General features: G+C 36.3%; 4 protein-coding genes across 4 annotated transcripts; 2 read left to right on the top strand and 2 right to left on the bottom strand.

Annotated features, from left to right (window-relative positions):
• Positions 1 to 246: 246 nt before the first annotated feature.
• Positions 247 to 1,702, top strand: LOC105969522 (uncharacterized). The gene has a single exon (XM_012994286.2). It carries the CDS (start codon positions 477 to 479, stop codon positions 1,584 to 1,586), a length of 1,110 nt encoding a protein of 369 aa, XP_012849740.2. The 5' UTR covers positions 247 to 476; the 3' UTR covers positions 1,587 to 1,702.
• Positions 1,703 to 4,128: 2,426 nt separating this feature from the next.
• GR1 (protein gamma response 1) lies at positions 4,129 to 8,002 on the bottom strand. The gene is made up of 3 exons (XM_088812366.1): positions 7,689 to 8,002; positions 5,141 to 6,587; positions 4,129 to 4,906 (listed from the first exon to the last, which is right to left on the bottom strand). Exons 2-3 carry the CDS (start codon positions 6,546 to 6,548, stop codon positions 4,215 to 4,217), a joined length of 2,100 nt encoding a protein of 699 aa, XP_088668492.1. The 5' UTR covers positions 6,549 to 6,587; positions 7,689 to 8,002; the 3' UTR covers positions 4,129 to 4,214.
• Positions 8,003 to 8,577: 575 nt separating this feature from the next.
• Positions 8,578 to 10,133, bottom strand: LOC105969537 (large ribosomal subunit protein eL31-like). Its single transcript, XM_012994305.2, has 2 exons — positions 9,906 to 10,133; positions 8,578 to 9,035 (listed from the first exon to the last, which is right to left on the bottom strand). The coding sequence occupies exons 1-2, from the start codon at positions 9,989 to 9,991 to the stop codon at positions 8,756 to 8,758; spliced, it is 366 nt and encodes a 121-aa protein (XP_012849759.1). The 5' UTR covers positions 9,992 to 10,133; the 3' UTR covers positions 8,578 to 8,755.
• A 1,120-nt stretch (positions 10,134 to 11,253) lies between these two features.
• On the top strand, positions 11,254 to 18,009 carry LOC105969497 (ABC transporter B family member 11). Its single transcript, XM_088812352.1, has 13 exons — positions 11,254 to 11,581; positions 12,317 to 12,624; positions 12,838 to 12,892; positions 12,975 to 13,150; positions 13,225 to 13,446; positions 13,541 to 13,779; positions 13,908 to 14,433; positions 14,503 to 14,776; positions 14,875 to 15,707; positions 15,789 to 16,055; positions 16,141 to 16,404; positions 16,515 to 16,811; positions 17,449 to 18,009. Exons 2-13 carry the CDS (start codon positions 12,373 to 12,375, stop codon positions 17,800 to 17,802), a joined length of 3,759 nt encoding a protein of 1,252 aa, XP_088668478.1. The 5' UTR covers positions 11,254 to 11,581; positions 12,317 to 12,372; the 3' UTR covers positions 17,803 to 18,009.
• The last annotated feature ends 1,703 nt before the right edge of the window (positions 18,010 to 19,712 follow it).

Here is a 19,712-nt window from a genome sequence, read left to right as displayed (position 1 = left end):
AGTTTAGACCAAGTGTTGTTAAAGTCAAATGTCTGACAATTAACATGGAAGTCACATTGGGATAATTTTTCAAGTGCAAGGAGCGAATCGATGTAATCGAAGAAGGGTGTAAAATAATATGGAACAAAGTACAGGGCTGAAAATGGAATTTACCCTCTATAATTATTTACCATGCATGGCAGAGCGAGTCACGTGCCTGCTATAAACCTTATTTATTACAAACAACTACCCCATTGTTTGTGTGTTAGTGTGTGCGCCATCAATCAATCAACTGTCATCATCCCATTTCTATACCGTAATTTCTCCATCTCCCCAGGGGCATTTTCGTCCCACAACCCACTTATATAACGTTACACTACTCCACAACTCAGTGTCTCCTCTCTCTCTCTCTCTCTCTCTCTCTCTCTCTCTCACACACACACACACATACACACACACACACAAAACTCAGATCATACATACATACATACAGAGAAATGGGCTGCCTGACCCGAAGTTTCCTGGTCGGAGCAGTGGCGGTGCTCCTTGCCATGGCCACGGCGGCGGACGCCTGCACCCCGGCGGACCACTCAGCCCTGATGGATTTCAAAGCAGCTCTCAACGAACCCTACTTGGGCATCCTAAACACGTGGTCCGGCGCCGACTGCTGCACCAACTGGTACGGAGTCACGTGCGACCCGGAAACTAAACGGGTCGCCGACATCGTCCTCCGTGGCGAGTCGGAAGACCCGATCTTCGAAAAAGCCGGCCGGTCCGGTTACATGACCGGTTCAATCTCCCCCTCCGTCTGCCACCTCGACCGCCTCACCACCCTCGTCGTCGCCGACTGGAAGGGCATCTCTGGCGAGATCCCCTCCTGCATCGCCTCCCTCCCCCACCTGAGAATCCTCGATCTCATCGGAAACAAACTCTCCGGCCAAATCCCCGCCGACATCGGCAAGCTCAGCCACCTCACCGTCCTGAACCTAGCCGACAACCAAATCTCCGGCCACCTCCCGCCGTCCATTGTCAACCTCAACAGCCTAATGCACCTAGAACTCAGCAACAACAAACTCACCGGAGAAATCCCCTCCGACATCGGAAAATTATCCATGATGAGCCGAGCACTACTAACTCGGAACGAGTTAACCGGTTCAATACCGAACTCACTCGCCAAAATATACAGGCTGGCGGATTTGGATCTATCCATGAACCAAATAACCGGTTCAATCCCGGTTCAGCTCGGGTCAATGCCGGTTCTATCCACATTGAATTTGGACAGTAACCAACTAACCGGCCAGATACCAACCGGTTTACTAGCTAACCCGGGTATCAACATTTTGAATTTAAGCAGAAACTCGTTGGAGGGAAATCTACCCGATGTATTCAACCAGAGATCGTATTTTACGCAGATTGATTTATCGTATAATAATTTACGGGGCTCGATTCCGAAGTCATTATCCGCAGCTAAATTCATCGGCCACTTGGATTTAAGCCATAACCATCTCTGCGGCCCGATTCCAACCGGATCTCCATTCGATCGACTCGAGGCTTCGTCGTTCGCTAACAACGATTGCTTGTGTGGAATGCCATTGCAAACTTGTTAAATTTTCTTTTAATTTATATGGGTTGTTAATTTGTTATTTTAAATGTGTGTTGTTATTATTGTAATGATGGTAAATTACAAGAGTTGTGGTTTAATTTATATATATTAATTATGAAATATTAGTAATTAAATTTATAATATAATGTTGTCCTTGGACAAAGGTCATTAGGACGAGGTTGCACGTGAAAAAATGTGTTCGGCAGCTTTGTGTCGAGATTGCATTATTACTATATTTGCAATAGATTTATTTTTTCATAACTTTGGAGTTTTTACGTGACATGCATAAATTATGTATTTCCCCTTTGATCAAGAATGTAGTGACGTCATCATTAATTTCATTTGTTGTTATCCTACTATATGTACCTAAAAATTTTAAATAACAATTTTTTTGGAAATATTAAGAAACCAAAACCTTGAACAATAGTTATTATATTACCTTTTACTATTTATACTTTTTGGTGAAATAATGAGGCATTATATATATATATGGTGGGATAGATGAATAAACTACGGCCTCGTTTGGGTAACGAGATAAATCAAGATTAACTAAATAATTGGATTTAATTAGATGTTTGGTTGACCCAACTTTTTTTTGGGTTGACCTGTAATTTTTTCTTTCTTATTGTGGTTAATTTGGGATTATTGAAAGACAGCTAATTGTGGATCAAGTCCAATAATTTAATTCAGGTTAATCTTATATTGGCTACCAAACGAGGCATAAGTAGAATATAACTAAGATGGCCAATTGGAAGTAGTAGTAAAATTATTATTATCTAATAATAATGGGGTAAAAAATGCAAATAAAAAAAAAAGAGGAAGAGGAGAATCAGACAGAGGTCAATGTCAGTTTGCATGTGAGTATATACTATTATACCCATGTGACCTGCCTGGAAATGAACATGAATACTATTGTTGTGTGGCCCTCACTACACAAGTACTAAATTCCCACAAATAATACAAGTATAGCAAACTCACCCTTCAACTATATAATATCAATTAATTATATCATTTTCAAATTTGGATCAAGAAAACAATCATAACTAATTAATAGAGACACAATTAATTGGGACATTAAATTCTATATCATCTGATTCATTATCTAACTGCTAGATGTGACAAGCCATTATGGATTGCTTATCAAAGTTCAAATTAAACCATTAATCCAAAAAAAAACAGGGGGAAGAAAACTTAGAAAAATTACAAAAGATTGATCAGTTAAAATAATAATAAAACTGAATAACTTTGAAACTGAATAACTTAAATAGTAAAAGAACAGTTCGATTTCGGTTTCGGTTGCATCTGTAAAATGGAATGGTGTTCCTGGTGATTCTTCCCACGTGTTGCGTGCACTCAAAATTCCTGTCGATTTCGCCTGTTTATGGGAATTGTTTTGCACCATACAACGAAATAGCGAGTTCATGTGAAAACATGCAAAAAAAATTTGTTCGGGGGAAATATTGCAAAATGGCCGTTAGTTTAGGGGGCAACCTGCTTTTTAGTATAATTAAAAGGACCTTCGAATCCCTAACTATCATATAAACATTTGTGTTTGAGTGCCGTCAATGCCAAATTCCATCGGATGCTTGTTCTTGACATGTTTTTTCAAAGAACCATAGCCACCTCCCTTTTTGAACTTGTAAGCCTTCTATACACAATAAAAAAACAGCATTAATGAATATTAAATGCTAATTTGTATTTAGAAATAAAAGAAATGTTAATGAAATTTACTGGACAATATCTGCACTTCGCCTGCAATAGTCCCGATGGAAGTTTCAGTTTGTAAAAATGCTTCGTGAAAATATCAGATTTAAGTGTCTGGTCCGCATTTAAACTACTTGGTTCTTGAGTATTATGTACTCTCGAACCCGAGATTGCGGCTTGAATATCCTCGTCATCACTCGAAATATTTTGAAAATATTCTGAATTATATGGAGGAAAATCAACGGCCGATCGTCGATCTTCAATGTAATGATCATTTAGAGCGTTGATTTTGAAATTGAACGGCCGGTTACAGCCTTACAGGGGTCAGCCCGTCAAATGTTAATTCTTTTTTAATAGTCGATCGTTGATAAATCAACGGTCATGATGATTAACAGTCTCATATTTACCGCTGATTTTGAAAATTATTCGCACGTTACATAGGTCAACTCGTCATAAATTCTTTTTATTTAAAATCCATCGCTGTTGGATCAAAGGCCACGATGATCAACGATCAAATCCATCTTGAGCGTTAATTTTGCGGTTAAAAGACAATCCTTAATCGGCCCTTGTAGCACTGATCCGATTCCAATTCCGGGTCAACCGACCCGTTGACCACGAGCCATTTCCAGTTCGGGTACAGGGTGACCTTGAACCGTGTACATGTCTATAAATGTGCAGCATGTAACAGATTGCATATATATATATATATATATATATATATATATATATATATATATATATATATATATATATATATATATATATATATATATTTTTTTTTTTTTATCAAAATATAGCATAGAGATCTTGATGTTTGCAATCAGCAACTATTAATGCCAGAGTTTAAGTGAAAATCGAATTATACTATAAAACCATATTATTTGCAATTAAATCCAATCCGGAAAATATAACTAACTCGAAGGAGACCCTACATTTCAGACTCAAAACCAATATTCCAAAATCCCTCAGGAGTTAAAGGAGGCGCATACCTATATCGATGCCTAGACACCCCCTCGTGGTGCTCGCAGCGGTTGTTTTGCTTCGAATTTTCGCCACCAGCGCCAGGAAGAACTGCATCGTAGAACTTCTTGCATTGCTTGCATTCAACGCCCTTCAGATTATCCCTCATAAATTTCTTTCGTACCGGTTCAACATACTTAAAACCCGATGCTCCAGTCTTTGGAGGTGGCGACGTGCGCATCATTTCCCGTTCAGCATCAGCATCCATGTCCTGTGTTTCGGAGTTATCGAGCGTAGTGTCTACTGGACTTGGTTTAGAAACTTCCGGAATGTTCTGCTTCGCCATCTTCCCTAAATTTCCTCTCACGTTTTCAAGAGGAGTGTCGAGAAAATCGTCATGGGGGTCGGGTCCCACACGGCTCTGGTGGGACCGGGTGTCCCTCCAGTACGAGAGAGGGCGCTTTGCGCCAGCTGGCGGACAAGTTTTTACACTGCTTGGGAATCTTGGAGCGACGGGAATATTTGAAGTAGATGGTGAGACGGGACTAGATTTCTGAACGAACGGAACTCCTTTTTTCCCCTCTAGTAATTCTTGCTCGTTCACTGGTTTTATTACATCACTAGCGGTGCCAGAAACCTTTGAAGTATGATTATCAATATCTGCAAATAGAGATATAAAAGGAAATGAGGACAGCCACATATCAAAGAGGCTCAAAAACTTACGATATCAACTATCTAAATTATGCATGCATTGAAATAATAGGATGGAGAGCAAGATATTTTCCGAACTTTCATCAAATAAGGCTAAATATTAGTAGGATGTTAGCACGATATTAGGATGGAGAGCAAGATATTTTCCGAATTTTCTGAAAATTTTAAAACCGTGATTCTTACCACGTGATGGTACTGGAGTTTGATAGTGTCGGATTGTTTCACTTTCGTCTCCCATTTTGTCGGGAGGCAGCATAGTCTCTTGAGTAAGAGCATATTTTTTCAAGAGAAAGTTGTATTCAGATTTGAGCTTCTTATAAGCTACAATAGCATCCCTTTTCTTCCTCTTTTCAGATTGTAAATCGGAATCTTTTACCTGAATCTGCTGCAACAGCTTCCCGTGCAACTCCATCCCTTCAGAAGACTCTTCGATTCTATCAGAGAGACCTTTTTCGAGCTTCTCAACTTTATCTTCCAAATATTTCTGTTTATCCAAAAGCCGTTTCCTCTCCTCGTCAAATTCTTCTAATGATTGCTCTTTCTTGATGTTTCCGAAATTAAATGAATCGCTTTGTTGGACGAACTGCCCTTTCATTTTTCTAAACTCCTCCAGTTCAGAATTTTTTCTCCCGAGTTCTTTCTGGAGCTCATCGGTACAACTCACCAAACTCTCTAGTTTTGCTGCAAGAGCTCGATTTTCTATCTCATACTTACTCAATAGTTGTTCGTTATTCATTATTTCAGAGGCTTGAAATTCCATTTTCTTTAGCAAATTTCCTTGCAATTCCTTCCCCTTCTCTACTTCTTTTGTCTTGTCTCTGAGTTCCGACTCCATCTCATAAACGTTATTCTCAATATTCTTGAGTTTAGAAATGAGCCCGATTATTTTCTCTTCGTGATTCTTCAATTGGATTTCCTTCTGCACTATCAAAGAGGCTTTTGATTGGTTAACTTGGAGAAGCTTATTCTGCAACTCCATTACCTCATCAACTTCCTTAGATTTCTTCATTAGCTCTAGGCGCAACTCGTTATTATCAACCTCCAGCTTCTTTTGCATTTTCAGATGCACGGAATTTTTTTCTTCAAGATCTTTTATTGTTCTTTCATAACTATGTAAGTGGGACGATTTTGATTCAAGAAGTTTCTGCAAAATTTGATGTGCTTCTCTTACCTCATTTGCTTCAGCAGTTTTCTGTTTCAACTCGTTCTGAAGTTCCATTAAACGGTTACATGACTGGCCTTCCGTGTTAATAAATCTATCCTTCTCCCTTTTCAGCGATTGATTTTCTTCCAGAACTTGCTGCTTTTGACACTGAAGCTTCTCGATTTGGAGTAGCAGGTCTTTTTCCTTGTCTTTATACTCAGATTCGGCAGCTTCTCTTGCTTCGGAAAGTATTTTCTGCAAGCTTTGGAAATTCGTCTGAAAATTGGGAAAGAGTTGACTGCAAAATATGTACTCTATCTGAGATATCCTGTCTTTAGCTTCTTGTATAGTTGCAACCAGAATCGTGCTGAGCCCAGACACATATTTTGCATCAGAAGTATCGGCAGGATGCCCCAGCTTAGGAGACTTTTGTAAATTGCTTTCCATCTCTTACAAAGTTGATAAGAGTGAAAACGACGTGTGTACCTGCACTCGAAAAACTACAAAGATGAGTTGCATGATTATTGCATATGTTTTTTCTTGATCATCAAAGAACAGAGAGTTATCAAGCTGAGAACAAAAAACCAAAAGATAATGTAGCAAAAATTTTGAAATTGTAATAATAATATGCTAATGCTGAAAAAGATGTGATTTCTAAAACGAATCGATTCGATTCGATTCACCAGATTGAACCAGTTTCATCCTCACACCAGAGCCATCAAATCCAAAAAAAAAAGAAAAAAAGAACTCTAGAAATAAACTTCAATTGCATTAGGACAGGGTTTTATATTCAAAATAAATACTTAGATTTCAAAGCATTGAATCCGGTCACAAACAGTATCACTTGAGAACGACTTAATAAACTTATCACCAAGACTCTGCTAAACCAAATCGAATGAAACGGTACATAGAAGCCGTAAGCGCTAAAAGACGTAAATGTTTTGACTAATTATCTAACGAATTTAATCTCAGATTCTTACAAATCTTCCACCAATATCGATCAATTCTTTATGCATCTCGTCTTATTTAACGTATTACCGCAATTGATACAAAGGCACCATAAGTAGTATATTTTTCAGCCTCCTCCCTTTTTTCACTGCATATATTAATGTTCTGCCCACAAGCAGAACTGTTCTGCTAATCTAAAACCAAACCCTATAAGTACATATGTGAACTGAAAGATTCAGTTAGTTTTCCGAACGACAAACGCAACCAAAACATAGATTGGCACATGATATTATGAATACTCAACCCCAATAAATTAAATATTATATTTTTAAACTATTTTCACACAGTGCAAGATGCTATGCGGCAGCACCAACAAGATAAAGTTGGGTAAATTCCAAATTAAATAGTATGAATGTGAATTCATTAATCAGATTATCACCAAGGACAAAAAAAAAACACCAATTTGAATTAATTAGCCCAGAAAAGTGAATCGAATCGGATGCCCATAATACTATGCAATTAATCAACTTGATACACGCTAATGCTGAGAGAAATCGAACAACTGTTTATAATCAAAAAACCTAATTCTGAATTCGCCGGGAGGAATGGAAAGATATGAATACAGTTGGATGTGCTTACCAGAGATTGCCGGGAGAGAAAGCTGCTGCGAGAGATTGATTACAAAAACCCTAATCGGCGTCGGAAACTCGGAACTCAGAACTCAGAGCTCATAAACTGAAGCAAAATGGGAGTGTGTTCGCTACTCTTTCGTCAACGCGGGAAATAGATTTTTTCTGAGCAATTTGAATTTGCTTTTTGTGTGTGTGTGTGTACATACTGGATCAGATCGAAACCGGAATTAATTTCCATTTCGTTTCAATATATTTCAAAAACAAATCCAGAATTGGAATTAAAAAAAAAAAAAGGTAAATTACAAAAGACCCAGAACTTAGGCCAAATTGCCAAAGATACCCCCATTTATCCGTAATTACTAAAATCCCCCATATATTTGTTTCCGTCACATAATAATCTTTTTGAGTCCATAGATATTCAAAATACCGATTATACCCCTGCAGACGTGTCATCTCTTTATGCTTATTTTGTAAAGACAAAAACTACTCTTAGAGGGATCTCACAGAATCTTTATTCTTCTTAAGTAACACTTTAACAACTTTTTAGTACTGCAGTTAGCCGTTATCCATCGCAGGGTAGTTTTTAGCACGAGGTCAGTTTAAAGACCAGAAAAAATATGGGGAAATTTTGATAATTGCGGATAAATTGGGGATGTTCTTTCATAATGTAGGCCAAATTCAAGGGGTTTTCATAATTTACCTGAGTAAAAGATTGGAATTGCTGGAACAAAAACATAAATTAAATTGAAAAATTAAAAATTAAGAATTTGAAATGAGATAAACTTGTTTCAGAATTGTATAATTAAAACCCTTTTAATTATAATTTCTACCCCCGGTGTACATTAATATATATCAATTATCACAAATCATCACATATCAATTAAAGAGCAGCAATATCAAAACAAACAATTTAAACATACCATTCTAGAAGTAATATAATGTAAATACTAATAAAAGATTTATGTCTCAAAAAAGAAAAATTGCATCCAGTCACATAACAATCCTTCAAAATCTCCAAAGACAATAATAAAACCTGAGGCATAGCAAAAATGAATTTAGGAAACCGAAAAAAATTCATTCTTCCTCATCAATGACTTGGGTGCCCAAACCCTTCAAACCACCGTCGGGAGTTTCTGCGACGGTCACCAAAGAGTAAAGCTCCTCCTTAGCATCTTCATCGTCGTTCCTCTTTCTCGCAATTCGGACGCGGATCCTTCTCGGCACGCTTCGGATTCCGCGGCTCCATATGTGCTTGTTCAGCTTCACGTCAACTCTGACGTCTGTGGTCCCCATTGCCTTCTTGGCGAACTTTCTGATTTCCTTGATCGCATTTGGAGCCTTCTTCTTGAAGGTGCTACAATCGTACACGTGATTTGGTTTAATTAATACGTTGAAGCACATACATGACATGATTAAGATAATGAAATCCCAACCCAAATTCCGTAAAACATTTGTAATAGGCGAAAAAATTAAGCAGATCATAGAAAGCTAAATTGCATTTATCGAGAGAGCTAGAAAAGCATCAAAGCTAACCATGAACAGAAATGGCGAAAATAATCTGTGAATCCAAGAGCTGGTGGCATTGTGGTAAATAACATTTTTCATATAGTAACGAGAAGTTAATCGGACTGAACAAATAAACAGGCCACGAGTGATGAGATACAGAGCACAAATACATAAATGACAAGTAAACGTAAATCGGATATATCAGTAAGAACACCAAGTACGGAACTCCAGCATACAAAGTCAATGAAGGCAAAAACGAAAACTAAAAACGGAGATATCGATTTGATATTAATAAAAAATAACTGAAATTAAAAAAAAGACTCCAATTTCATAGCTTCAAGATAGGTTTTCTAACACACTTCAATTTCATTTTAGAAGCTACTTTTGCTCATGAATACAATCAATTCAATCAAACGCCCTTCTCCAAGCAATCTTCGACATCGAAAACATGTTTAAGCAGTTAATTAATTAACACAGTGCTCAATCCCATTTCATGTCGCAGAAAAATGATTAACATAAAAATCCTCAACTATTTTCAGGGGATTGAAACATTGAAAAACGAACACCACTACAAAATCAGTCATATACACCAAATCTAGGGCTTTAAATCGCCCGGCGAAAAAACGAAATGAAAAATTATTGAAGATCTAACACTAGAGGAACGCGCGAATACAGATTTGTAGAGAGAGAGAGAGAGAGGGGTAGAGAGAGAAAGTACCAGCCGTGAAGGCGTTTGTGGAGATTGATGGTGTACTCCCTGGTGACGACCTCCTCCTTCCTGGCTTTGCTACCCTTCTCCACCATTGTTGCTGTTTTGGTTTTGTCGCAAGAACAATCTCTCTTTCCCTGCAAAAGCTTAAATGGGCGACTGAGAAGAAACCCTAATTCTCTTCATTGGCGAGGCTTATATAGTTTGCTTATTTACGAGAAATGTCCTTCCTTTGCTTTGAAATTACGGAGTACCCCTACTGCATTAAACCCTTGATTTTTTGGGCTAATGTTTGTGTGTAAATTGTACTCAGCCCAAACAAACTTGGATGGCCCATTTTCTTTGGATTTGATTAGACCGTATTAATTTTACTAACTAATTACTAATTAATTAATTAGTTAGTAAGATATTCAATTAGATTTTATATTGAATTTATAAATTATGGTATTATTGAAATTTGTCAGTAAAATCCTTTAATTAGCAAACATATGATTAAATGATATTTTTAATAATAAAAATATCATTTATTTTTTTGGTCGCACTTACAAAATTAATATTGAAAAAAAAGGTGCTACTAATTAAATTAAATACTAATATTTAATTATTTCAGGCTCGTGTATATACAAATCTTATCAAACAAATATATTACTAAGCCATACTATTCTATCAAAGTTCCAACTAATCAATTTATATATGTCACAATTAATTAAAACCTGTTTTTTTTTTTTAATATTGCTCCACTATAATAATATAATACTTTTTATGTTAGAAAACAAATAAAATGACAAATATATACTTTTTGGGGCAAATTACGGTCACTCCAGTTACAGTTAAATTACGAAAAAAATCATTCTTATTTGGATAATTACGACCAACTATCAACTAAGTACTGTTTTGCACATCTATTCTTATAGTCACGAATTTACCTACTTGATGAAGGGTTTTTTCTCGTAAAAATAATATATAATTAAAGAGTGGTTGTATTTTTTATTTTTTTTCAATCTTAATTCATGTGGTAGCCGTAATTTGACATAATTTTTATTGGGTTCAGTCATATCTAACGAACATTTATTTCACTCGAACTTAATTATTCAAATTAATATTGTTTATATATATATATATATATATATATATATATATATATATATATATATATATATATATATATATATATATATATATATATATATAATTAATACATCAGTCGGAACTAATAACTTTTATTAATTTAATAAAATATTAAATTATCAAACTAATAATTTAATAAGTTTTTAGTCGGAGGCAAAAAAAAAATATTATTAATTAAACAAGGCTATTAATTTATGGAAATAAAAAGGAAATGTTAGTAGAAGATGGCAGAATCCAGAAGATTGACCTCCACTTCAAAAAATCAGAATAAAAAAAATAGGTGAGAATGATCTGTAGTCAACTGTTTATGGCGTATGTTATAATTATAAATTTAAGATCGTTGCTAGTGTTGTATATTATATTCCCCCGTCGCACAATTCAACGGACGGTTAGCGTGTTGGGGGAACTTCAGTTTTCAATAATGGCATTCATTTTGGAGAAGAACCTCCGCCGGAATGCAGCTCCTGCACGCAAGTTGAAATATTGCTGGGAAAATCCTATTTTTTTCTTGTTGCGTTTTCCCCCTTTCTCCGATGAACAATCTCCGAAGGAAATCGGTAAATTCGGAATCTCTCTTTATTATCTGTTTGCTTGATTTCCTTTTGTTGTTGTTTTTCGATTTTCAGAAGCATTTTTTTGGCATTTGTGATTGTTGATAATGATTAATGAAGCATTTTTTTTTTTGCATGTGATTTTTTTATTTTTGCTAGAAAAGAAATGGAAGACATCATTTGCATTTGATTGAAGGAAATTTCATTTTATGACCACATTCGATATAGAATAGATTCAAACTCCACCGTAATAACTCCGAAATTAGTTCGAATTCAGAGATAATGATGTGGAATTCACTATCGAATTGGATATCAATCCAGAAAAAAGGTCGATTAATTATTTATTATTTCATTTACTATTGACTATGATATATAGACTGATCTCAACTGCAACGGTAAAAGTTTAAGATTGTTTCGATTTTCTCGGCTATTGGTGAAGCACGTCTTATATTGGTGACATTTTTAGATATTGGTACCCTCACAATCTTGTTTTTAGCTATGAGTTTGCATTTTTTTTTTTCGGGGGTCCAATTTCGCAGTGTATGTTCGATCGAACAGTTTAGACTTAAGATATCATTTGAGACTCTTCGGAAGATTTCGCTGCTTTACCAATTTTAGTCAAACTAAGTCATTTCTGCCCACTATAAGACTGGGAGATAATTTTCATAACATAAGCTGCATATTGATGGAAATTTTCCGAAAAGATGTGTAATTGTTATAGTGTGTTTGATGGTTGAACAGGGAATACAATGTAAATACGGGTGATACAAGTCAGGGTTTCCACGTTAAAAATTAAGATGGAAACAGAATCGGGGACAACCTCCGGAGTAAAAGAAAGCCCTGCCGAGGAAAAAGAGAAGCAAAACACCGTCCGATTTTACAAGCTGTTCTCGTTTGCAGATTCGAGGGACAAATTTCTGATGATAATAGGTACAATTGCTGCTATTGGTAATGGTTTGTCGCAACCGCTCATGTCACTCCTTTTCGGGGAGTTGATCGATGTTTTCGGAGAAGCTGGAAGCAACGACGTTGTATCAGTCGTGTCTAAGGTATGTAAAAGAAGACGAAAAATTTAGATAATTGAGATTTTAGAACTTCTCTTTATCCATTAAACATCATCGGAACATGTAAAAGAAATTGTTTCTGCGTTAAAATTTGTCACTTGTGATATATATATATATATATTGCTCAATTTATTGCAGAATTAGTTTCAAGCACTGAAAGATGCCATTTTACTTACTTAGCTTTATCATAAAATTTAGGTATCTCTGAAATTCGTTTACTTGGCTTTGGGATGCGGGGCAGCAGCTTTTCTTCGTAAGTGCTATTAACAATAATTTTTTTCCCTCAATTTATTTTCCCTATTTTGAAACTATAGTACAACTTCTGTTTTTTCTAGAGGTTGCTTTTTGGATGATTACGGGCGAAAGGCAGTCTGCAAGGGTAAGGAGTCTTTATCTGGAAACGATACTGCGACAAGAAATCGCGTACTTTGACCAGGAAGTAAGCACTGGAGAAGTAATTGGAAGGATGTCTAATGACACGATTCTCATTCAAGATGCCATTGGGGAGAAGGTGGTCCTTTTCGACTCGTTGATGTTATTATTGTTACTATGCATTGTGATTCTCATCTTCCGTCTCGTGTGCAGGTGGGAAAGTTTGTTCAGGTGGTTTCAGCGTTTTTAGGAGGATTTATAATTGCCTTTGTGAAAGGGTGGCTTCTTACATTAGTCTTGTTGACATCAATCCCATTGATCGTTATTTCCGCTGGGATAATGCACGTTCTTAGATCCAAGACAGCTTTCGAAGCAGAAAAGGCGTACGGCAATGCTGCCAATGTTGTCCAACAAACAATTGGATCAATAAGAACTGTGAGTTTATACACCCCATTTTGAATCCGTAGATTGCGAATATCAAATCTCAAGGCTGATGCAAAAACATGCTGTGTTGTTGATTTGTGTTAAGGTTGCATCATTTACCGGGGAGAAGCAAGCTGTGTCTAACTACAAAAAATTTCTTACTGCTTCTTATAAATCCGATGTAAAGGTAGGCTTGAGTACTGGACTAGGTGCCGGATCGCTCATGTTTATCTTGTTCTCCACTTACGGTTTGGCTGTTTGGTTCGGTGCAAAAATGATCTTGCATAAAGGTTATACAGGAGGTGAAGTGTTTACTGTGCTCCTTGCAGTGGTAATAGGTGCCACGTAAGTCGCACTTAGAGATATCTCATTTTAAAATGGTTCTTGTTACTTGTATTTCCCTTTAAAATGTGTGGCGTATGTGTTTTAATAACCAAGTTGACGTCGATAATTTAGCATATCGTTAATTTCAGTTCTCTGGGACAAGCAGCTCCACCCCTGAGTGCATTTGCCGCTGGCCAAACAGCAGCATACAAGATGTTTGCGACAATAAATAGAAAACCAACCATAGATTCTTATGATACCAAAGGAGAGATTTTGGATGACATTATCGGAGATATAGAGTTGAGAGATGTTAGTTTCAGCTATCCGTCGAGGCCAAAAGAACAAATCTTCGATGGGTTTTCTCTAATTATTCCTAGCGGCACCACTGCAGCTTTGGTGGGACAAAGTGGGAGTGGAAAATCTACAGTGATTAGTTTACTTGAAAGATTTTATGATCCGCTCGCTGGTGAAGTTTTAATTGATGGAATTGATCTTAGAAAATTTCAGCTCAAGTGGATTAGATCAAAAATAGGTCTAGTTAGCCAGGAACCTGTTCTTTTCGCAGGCAGCATCATGGATAATCTTGCATACGGAAAAGACGCTGCTACTCTCGAAGATATCAGAGAGGCAGCAAAATTAGCAAATGCAGCTGATTTTATTGATAAACTTCCCAAGGTATATTTTTAAACATTTTCCTTTTCTTTGTCGACCCGTTTCTTTACACTGTTTATGTGTTAATTCCAGGGGTTAGATACTATGGTTGGAGAAAACGGCATCCAACTTTCGGGCGGTCAGAAACAAAGAGTCGCCTTAGCCAGAGCAATCGTGAAAACCCCAAGAATTCTACTTTTAGATGAGGCAACTAGTGCACTAGATGCAGACTCTGAGAGAATCGTGCAAGAGGCTCTGGAAAAGGTAATGGTGAACAGAACGACGGTCATAGTTGCACATCGCCTGAGCACGATTAGAAATGCTAATATGATTGCAGTCCTTCACCGTGGAAAAATAGTCGAAAAAGGTATAATAATTCAAATGTATTCTATCAACTAGTGTCCTTCACACGAATCTGCTCAAGAATATTAAAGACTCAGTATTGGTTATGTATTCAACTTTCAGGCACACACTTCGAACTACTGAAGGATAATCAAGGGGTGTATTCGAACCTCATACACTCGCAGGAAACAAATGAAGACGTTGACAACAAACAAAATACAACAATGAACTTCGGCAGAGTCTCTAGTCAAATAATATCATCTACGCGTTCTCTGAGTTCGGGTTCGTTACATAGTATCAGTAGTCACTCAATGCCGGTCTCAAAATCTGCACTTGCCATTGAAAATGTCGACGCTCCTGAAACATCAAAAGGGCATCCGGAAGTCTCGATTTATCGCCTTGCTCGTCTTAACAAGGCTGAGGCACCGGTGTTAATAGTAGGAACTATATTTGCCATTATTGCTGGGGCAATACTGCCCGTTTTCGGCTTATTATTTTCTGGTGTAATTAAATCTTTCTATGAGTTGCCACACAAATTAAAGAAGGAATCAGAATTTTGGTCTTTGATGCTTGTCATTCTCGGAGTGGTGTCGTTAATTTCAAACCCATCAAAGACGCATTTATTTGGTATTGCTGGGAATAAGTTGATACGGAGAATCAGACTGATGTGTTTCGAGAAGGTGGTTAACATGGAGATAGGCTGGTTTGACGAGCCCGAAAACTCGAGTGGCGTAATAGGTACGAGGCTCTCTTCTGACGCAGCTATGATTCGTGCACTCGTTGGAGATGCTTTAGGACAGCTTGTTCAAGAAACATCCTCCGCAGTAGTTGGGTTGGCAATAGCCTTTGAAGCAAGTTGGCAGTTGGCACTTATCATACTTGCAATGCTTCCTCTTCTATTTCTCAATGGATATGCACAAATGAAATCCATCAAAGGGTTCAGCAGAGATGCAAAGGTACAATTTTCTAAACTAATAAACCTTAAAATAATCGCATGTTGACGATTGTATTTATATTTGATCATCTAACGGTTGCAGTTGATGTATGAGGAAGCGAGTCAAGTGGTTAATGATGCTGTCGGTAATATCAGAACCGTCTCTTCTTTTTGTGCCCAAGAGAGGATTTTAGAGATATACAAGAAGAAATGTGAAGGACCGGCCACAAATGGGACGAAACAAGGACTGATAAGTGGAGTAGGATTCGGTTTATCCACATCCTTCTTGTATTTGGTGTATGCCACCAGCTTTTATGCGGGAGCCCGACTTGTTCAGGATGGAAAGATTACCGTTTCGGAGTTATTCCGTGTAAGTATATATCTGCTCTGTCCGGCATGCATTCACTTTTCTTGTGCTTTTTTGTACCCAGTGAAAACTAATATAAAAAATGCAGGTATTTTATGCTCTAGCTATGGTGGCGATTGCAATTTCTGCATCGAGCTCGCTAGCTCCGGATTCAAGCAAAGCGAAAATTGCAGCTGCCTCTGTATTTGCCATTCTCGATAGGAAATCCAAGATCGATCCTAGTGATGAGTCCGGCACGACTTTAGAAAATGTTAATGGAGAAATTCAACTCGAACATGTCAACTTTAGCTATCCAACAAGGCCTGGTGTACAGATTTTGAAGGATCTTTCCTTGGCAATCAACAATGGCAAGGTGAAAACTAGCTAGAATATATATATATACCAGTGCTCATAAAATATTTCGAACATATGAATCTATATATATATATTTTGTCAATACAAACTTTTAGTCCAATGATTTAGGTTCTTGCACTAGTTGGGGAGAGTGGAAGTGGGAAATCAACTGTTATCTCATTACTTCAGAGATTTTACGACCCCGATTCAGGTCAAATAACACTTGATGGAATTGAGATACACAAGTTCCAATTAAAATGGCTAAGGCAGCAAATGGGGCTTGTGAGCCAAGAGCCAATCTTGTTCAACGACACAATCCGAGCCAACATTGCCATCGGAAAGGGAGGAGGAAGTGCAACCGAGGCAGAAATTATAGCTGCAGCAAAGTTGGCAAATGCACATAATTTCATTAGTGGACTACAACAGGTTATAAAATTCTTAAAATCTCCCGCATTTACTTGTATCAACTAGAGGCGGGCATGTTGGGCTCTCATAACACATTCATCGGATCTTGTGTTAAAATGCCATCATTTTTACTTATCATATATAGTATAATAAATTGATACGACACAATACGTACATAAAACAATCCGTAAGTTAATAATATTATACATATAGATTACAATTTGTACTTATTCTTGTTTATATGTTTTATTTTACTCATTTTATTACTTATCTCATTCAATTGCATATGTTTGTTATAGACGAATATTCTTCGGTATTAGAGTCCTTGGAAGAATATGACGATGTTTGATTAATGAACTCGAGTTAAAGATCCATGCAATTTTTTCAATACCAAAGGTTAATCATGCCATTCATACAAGTATGACAAGTTTTTCCATCATAGATCATTTTTGCTAGAGTTGAATTGCACGTGGTTTTAATTTTCCGTTAGTGTTTACACAAACATTTGGATTGAAAAAGTTGTCATCGAGTCTATGGAACGACTTATATCCCTGTTGTTTAGATTTGATCCTGTCGAGATAGCTTAATGATCTATTCTTTTGTTGCTTAAGATGTTCAAATTTTTACATTATTCGAAAATCCTATGATTTTATGGCAGGGCTATGACACAATAGTAGGGGAACGTGGGATACAGCTTTCGGGTGGACAAAAGCAGAGAGTCGCAATTGCACGAGCCATTGTGAAGACCCCCAAAATATTACTATTAGACGAGGCCACAAGCGCATTGGATTCTGAGTCAGAGAAAATAGTACAGGAAGCACTCGACAAAGTAATGCTGGATAGGACAACTATCGTTGTTGCACATAGGCTGTCTACAATCAGAGGAGCAGACGTAATTGCCGTTTTTAAAAACGGAAGCATTGTGGAGAAAGGGAATCACCACACACTCATCAATGTGCAAGATGGTTTCTACTCTTCTCTAGTAAGAATTCACTTGACTGCAGCTTTGTAAATTGTCAAACACTCGTTGGATTAGGATATATATATATATACACACACACACACACACACACACACACACGGTATATTTCTTGACAGGGATGTAATGTTTGTAAACAAAGAACAATTTTCAAAGAAGAATTTGTAATATGTAATTTTAGTTTTATTTATTTCTAATGAAACAAAACTATCCTAAGAATTTTATTTTAACCAAATAAAATGAGCAAATATTGCCTAAGATTATTCAAAGCTCGATTTTATTTTTCTGTTTTTTTTTTTTTTTTTTTTTTTTTTAGTTGAGCCTAGTTTAATTCGTAATTTGATACGATTCTAGGCATTTTTTTTTTGGTAATGAAGGAACAACAGCCAACCATACAGATGCACCGGGTGAACATACACTCTCGTACAATAGCTTGTAAACCATACGATAGACGTAAACTACACTAGGAGCTCGACTTAGCGACCGTTGACAAGGAAATTCAAACTTGGGTCAATTGACACGAGCTCACTTAATTTAAGATTGTCTAGGCATCATTGAATTATCCCTCAGTAACATTAGAGATACACCATAAAAATATCATTGCCCTCCCATACTACGTCTTAAATCTTAATTACTCTATTTCTAATGTTTGTAATGAATAATTTAACCCACTAAGATAATGAATAAATAAGTAAACAGGCAATTATCACTAATGAACAAACTATATTGACTTGTAGCCTACTATTCAACCAAATAACCACTTAGGTCATTTCTAATCTTAGCACATATCAGAATACAACTGAGTTTGAGTTATTCTATTAAGTTCGAGAAGTTTAGCCGAGTTTGAGTTATTCTATTAAGTTCGAGAAGTTTTTATAAGTCCGAGTGTTAGGTCATTTTGGCTCAACTCGAATTAAGTCTAATAAAAATACTTATATTTCTAGATTACATGAATCATTTCAAATGTTTATGATTTGTAAAAATATTAGAATTTCTTTGACCATTCATATAACATTTACTATGTTTAGATAGTTATGATATAATTTCTACGACTTCACCTTTTAAATTAAATGTTATATTACATTTTATTCTAGGGAATAGATTCATGAAATTTATATGTTGATGTATTTAAGTAATTTGTAACTATTTCTCCCTAAGATATAGTATTGTTATGAGACCAATTTTAGCTCATAACCGATCCTAAAAAGTCCACTGATATGTAAATTTGAGATTTTGGTCGTGCAACCGGGTTATATTTGAGTTTGAGTTTACAAAAGTTCGATTCGCATAACTTGACTACCTGTCACAAATACATAATATAATAGATAAGATGATCAAATAATCCGTTAATATTATAGGTTGAAAGATTAGGCTATACTTCAATTTACTTATTAAAAAAAAAAGGTAAATTACAACGACATATGAGATATGGTAAAAAATATGAAAAAATCCTTCATACTTTGGTAATTACAATCACCATCCTCAGCTATAAATCTCTTATACGTCCACCTTTGCGGTGTCAAATTTAGTGGAATCTTCTAGATTAAATAGAATATTCTCAATTTTGTACCTGTTTTATCACATTCGAGCTCTACATTTTGAAGCAAGATGATCATAAGATGTGTTTTTTGTCTTGTATATATATCAGATTGTGGTGCATCGGAAACTGTATTTTTGCACAAAATGAATATAAAGTAGAGAATATTTCACTGAATCTAGAAGATTATGTTGAATTTGACACTATAAGGGTGGACGTGTAAGAAAATTCATAGTTGAAGGATAGTTGTAGTTATCCTAACATGAAGGGTTTTTTTTGTAATTTAACCATACCTCAGGGCTGGTTGTAAAAAAAAAAAAAAAAAAAAAAAAAAAAAAAAAAAACTACCAATAATTTTAAGAAGAATTAGAGAACTGATCGGTAGTCAACGGTATTGTCCACCTCA

This window comes from Erythranthe guttata, chromosome 2 (assembly GCF_056151865.1).
Source record: "Erythranthe guttata isolate IM_541 chromosome 2, IM_541, whole genome shotgun sequence".
NCBI lineage: Eukaryota > Viridiplantae > Streptophyta > Magnoliopsida > Lamiales > Phrymaceae > Erythranthe > Erythranthe guttata.
This window is presented reverse-complemented; position numbering and strand designations above follow the sequence as displayed.

Bases quoted from the DNA above. Each gene is read 5' to 3' on its own strand.
- GR1 (XM_088812366.1), bottom strand. From the start codon at position 6,548: ATGGAAAGCAATTTACAAAAGTCTCCTAAGCTGGGGCATCCTGCCGAT. The intron at 4,907-5,140 runs GTAAGAATCACG...CTCTATTTGCAG, and splicing joins AACTCCAGTACCATCACGTG to ATATTGATAATCATACTTCA.
- LOC105969522 (XM_012994286.2), top strand. From the start codon at position 477: ATGGGCTGCCTGACCCGAAGTTTCCTGGTCGGAGCAGTGGCGGTGCTC.
- LOC105969497 (XM_088812352.1), top strand. From the start codon at position 12,373: ATGGAAACAGAATCGGGGACAACCTCCGGAGTAAAAGAAAGCCCTGCC. The intron at 12,625-12,837 runs GTATGTAAAAGA...CATAAAATTTAG, and splicing joins TTGTATCAGTCGTGTCTAAG to GTATCTCTGAAATTCGTTTA. The intron at 15,708-15,788 runs GTACAATTTTCT...TAACGGTTGCAG, and splicing joins GGTTCAGCAGAGATGCAAAG to TTGATGTATGAGGAAGCGAG.
- LOC105969537 (XM_012994305.2), bottom strand. From the start codon at position 9,991: ATGGTGGAGAAGGGTAGCAAAGCCAGGAAGGAGGAGGTCGTCACCAGG. The intron at 9,036-9,905 runs GTACTTTCTCTC...GTACGATTGTAG, and splicing joins CACAAACGCCTTCACGGCTG to CACCTTCAAGAAGAAGGCTC.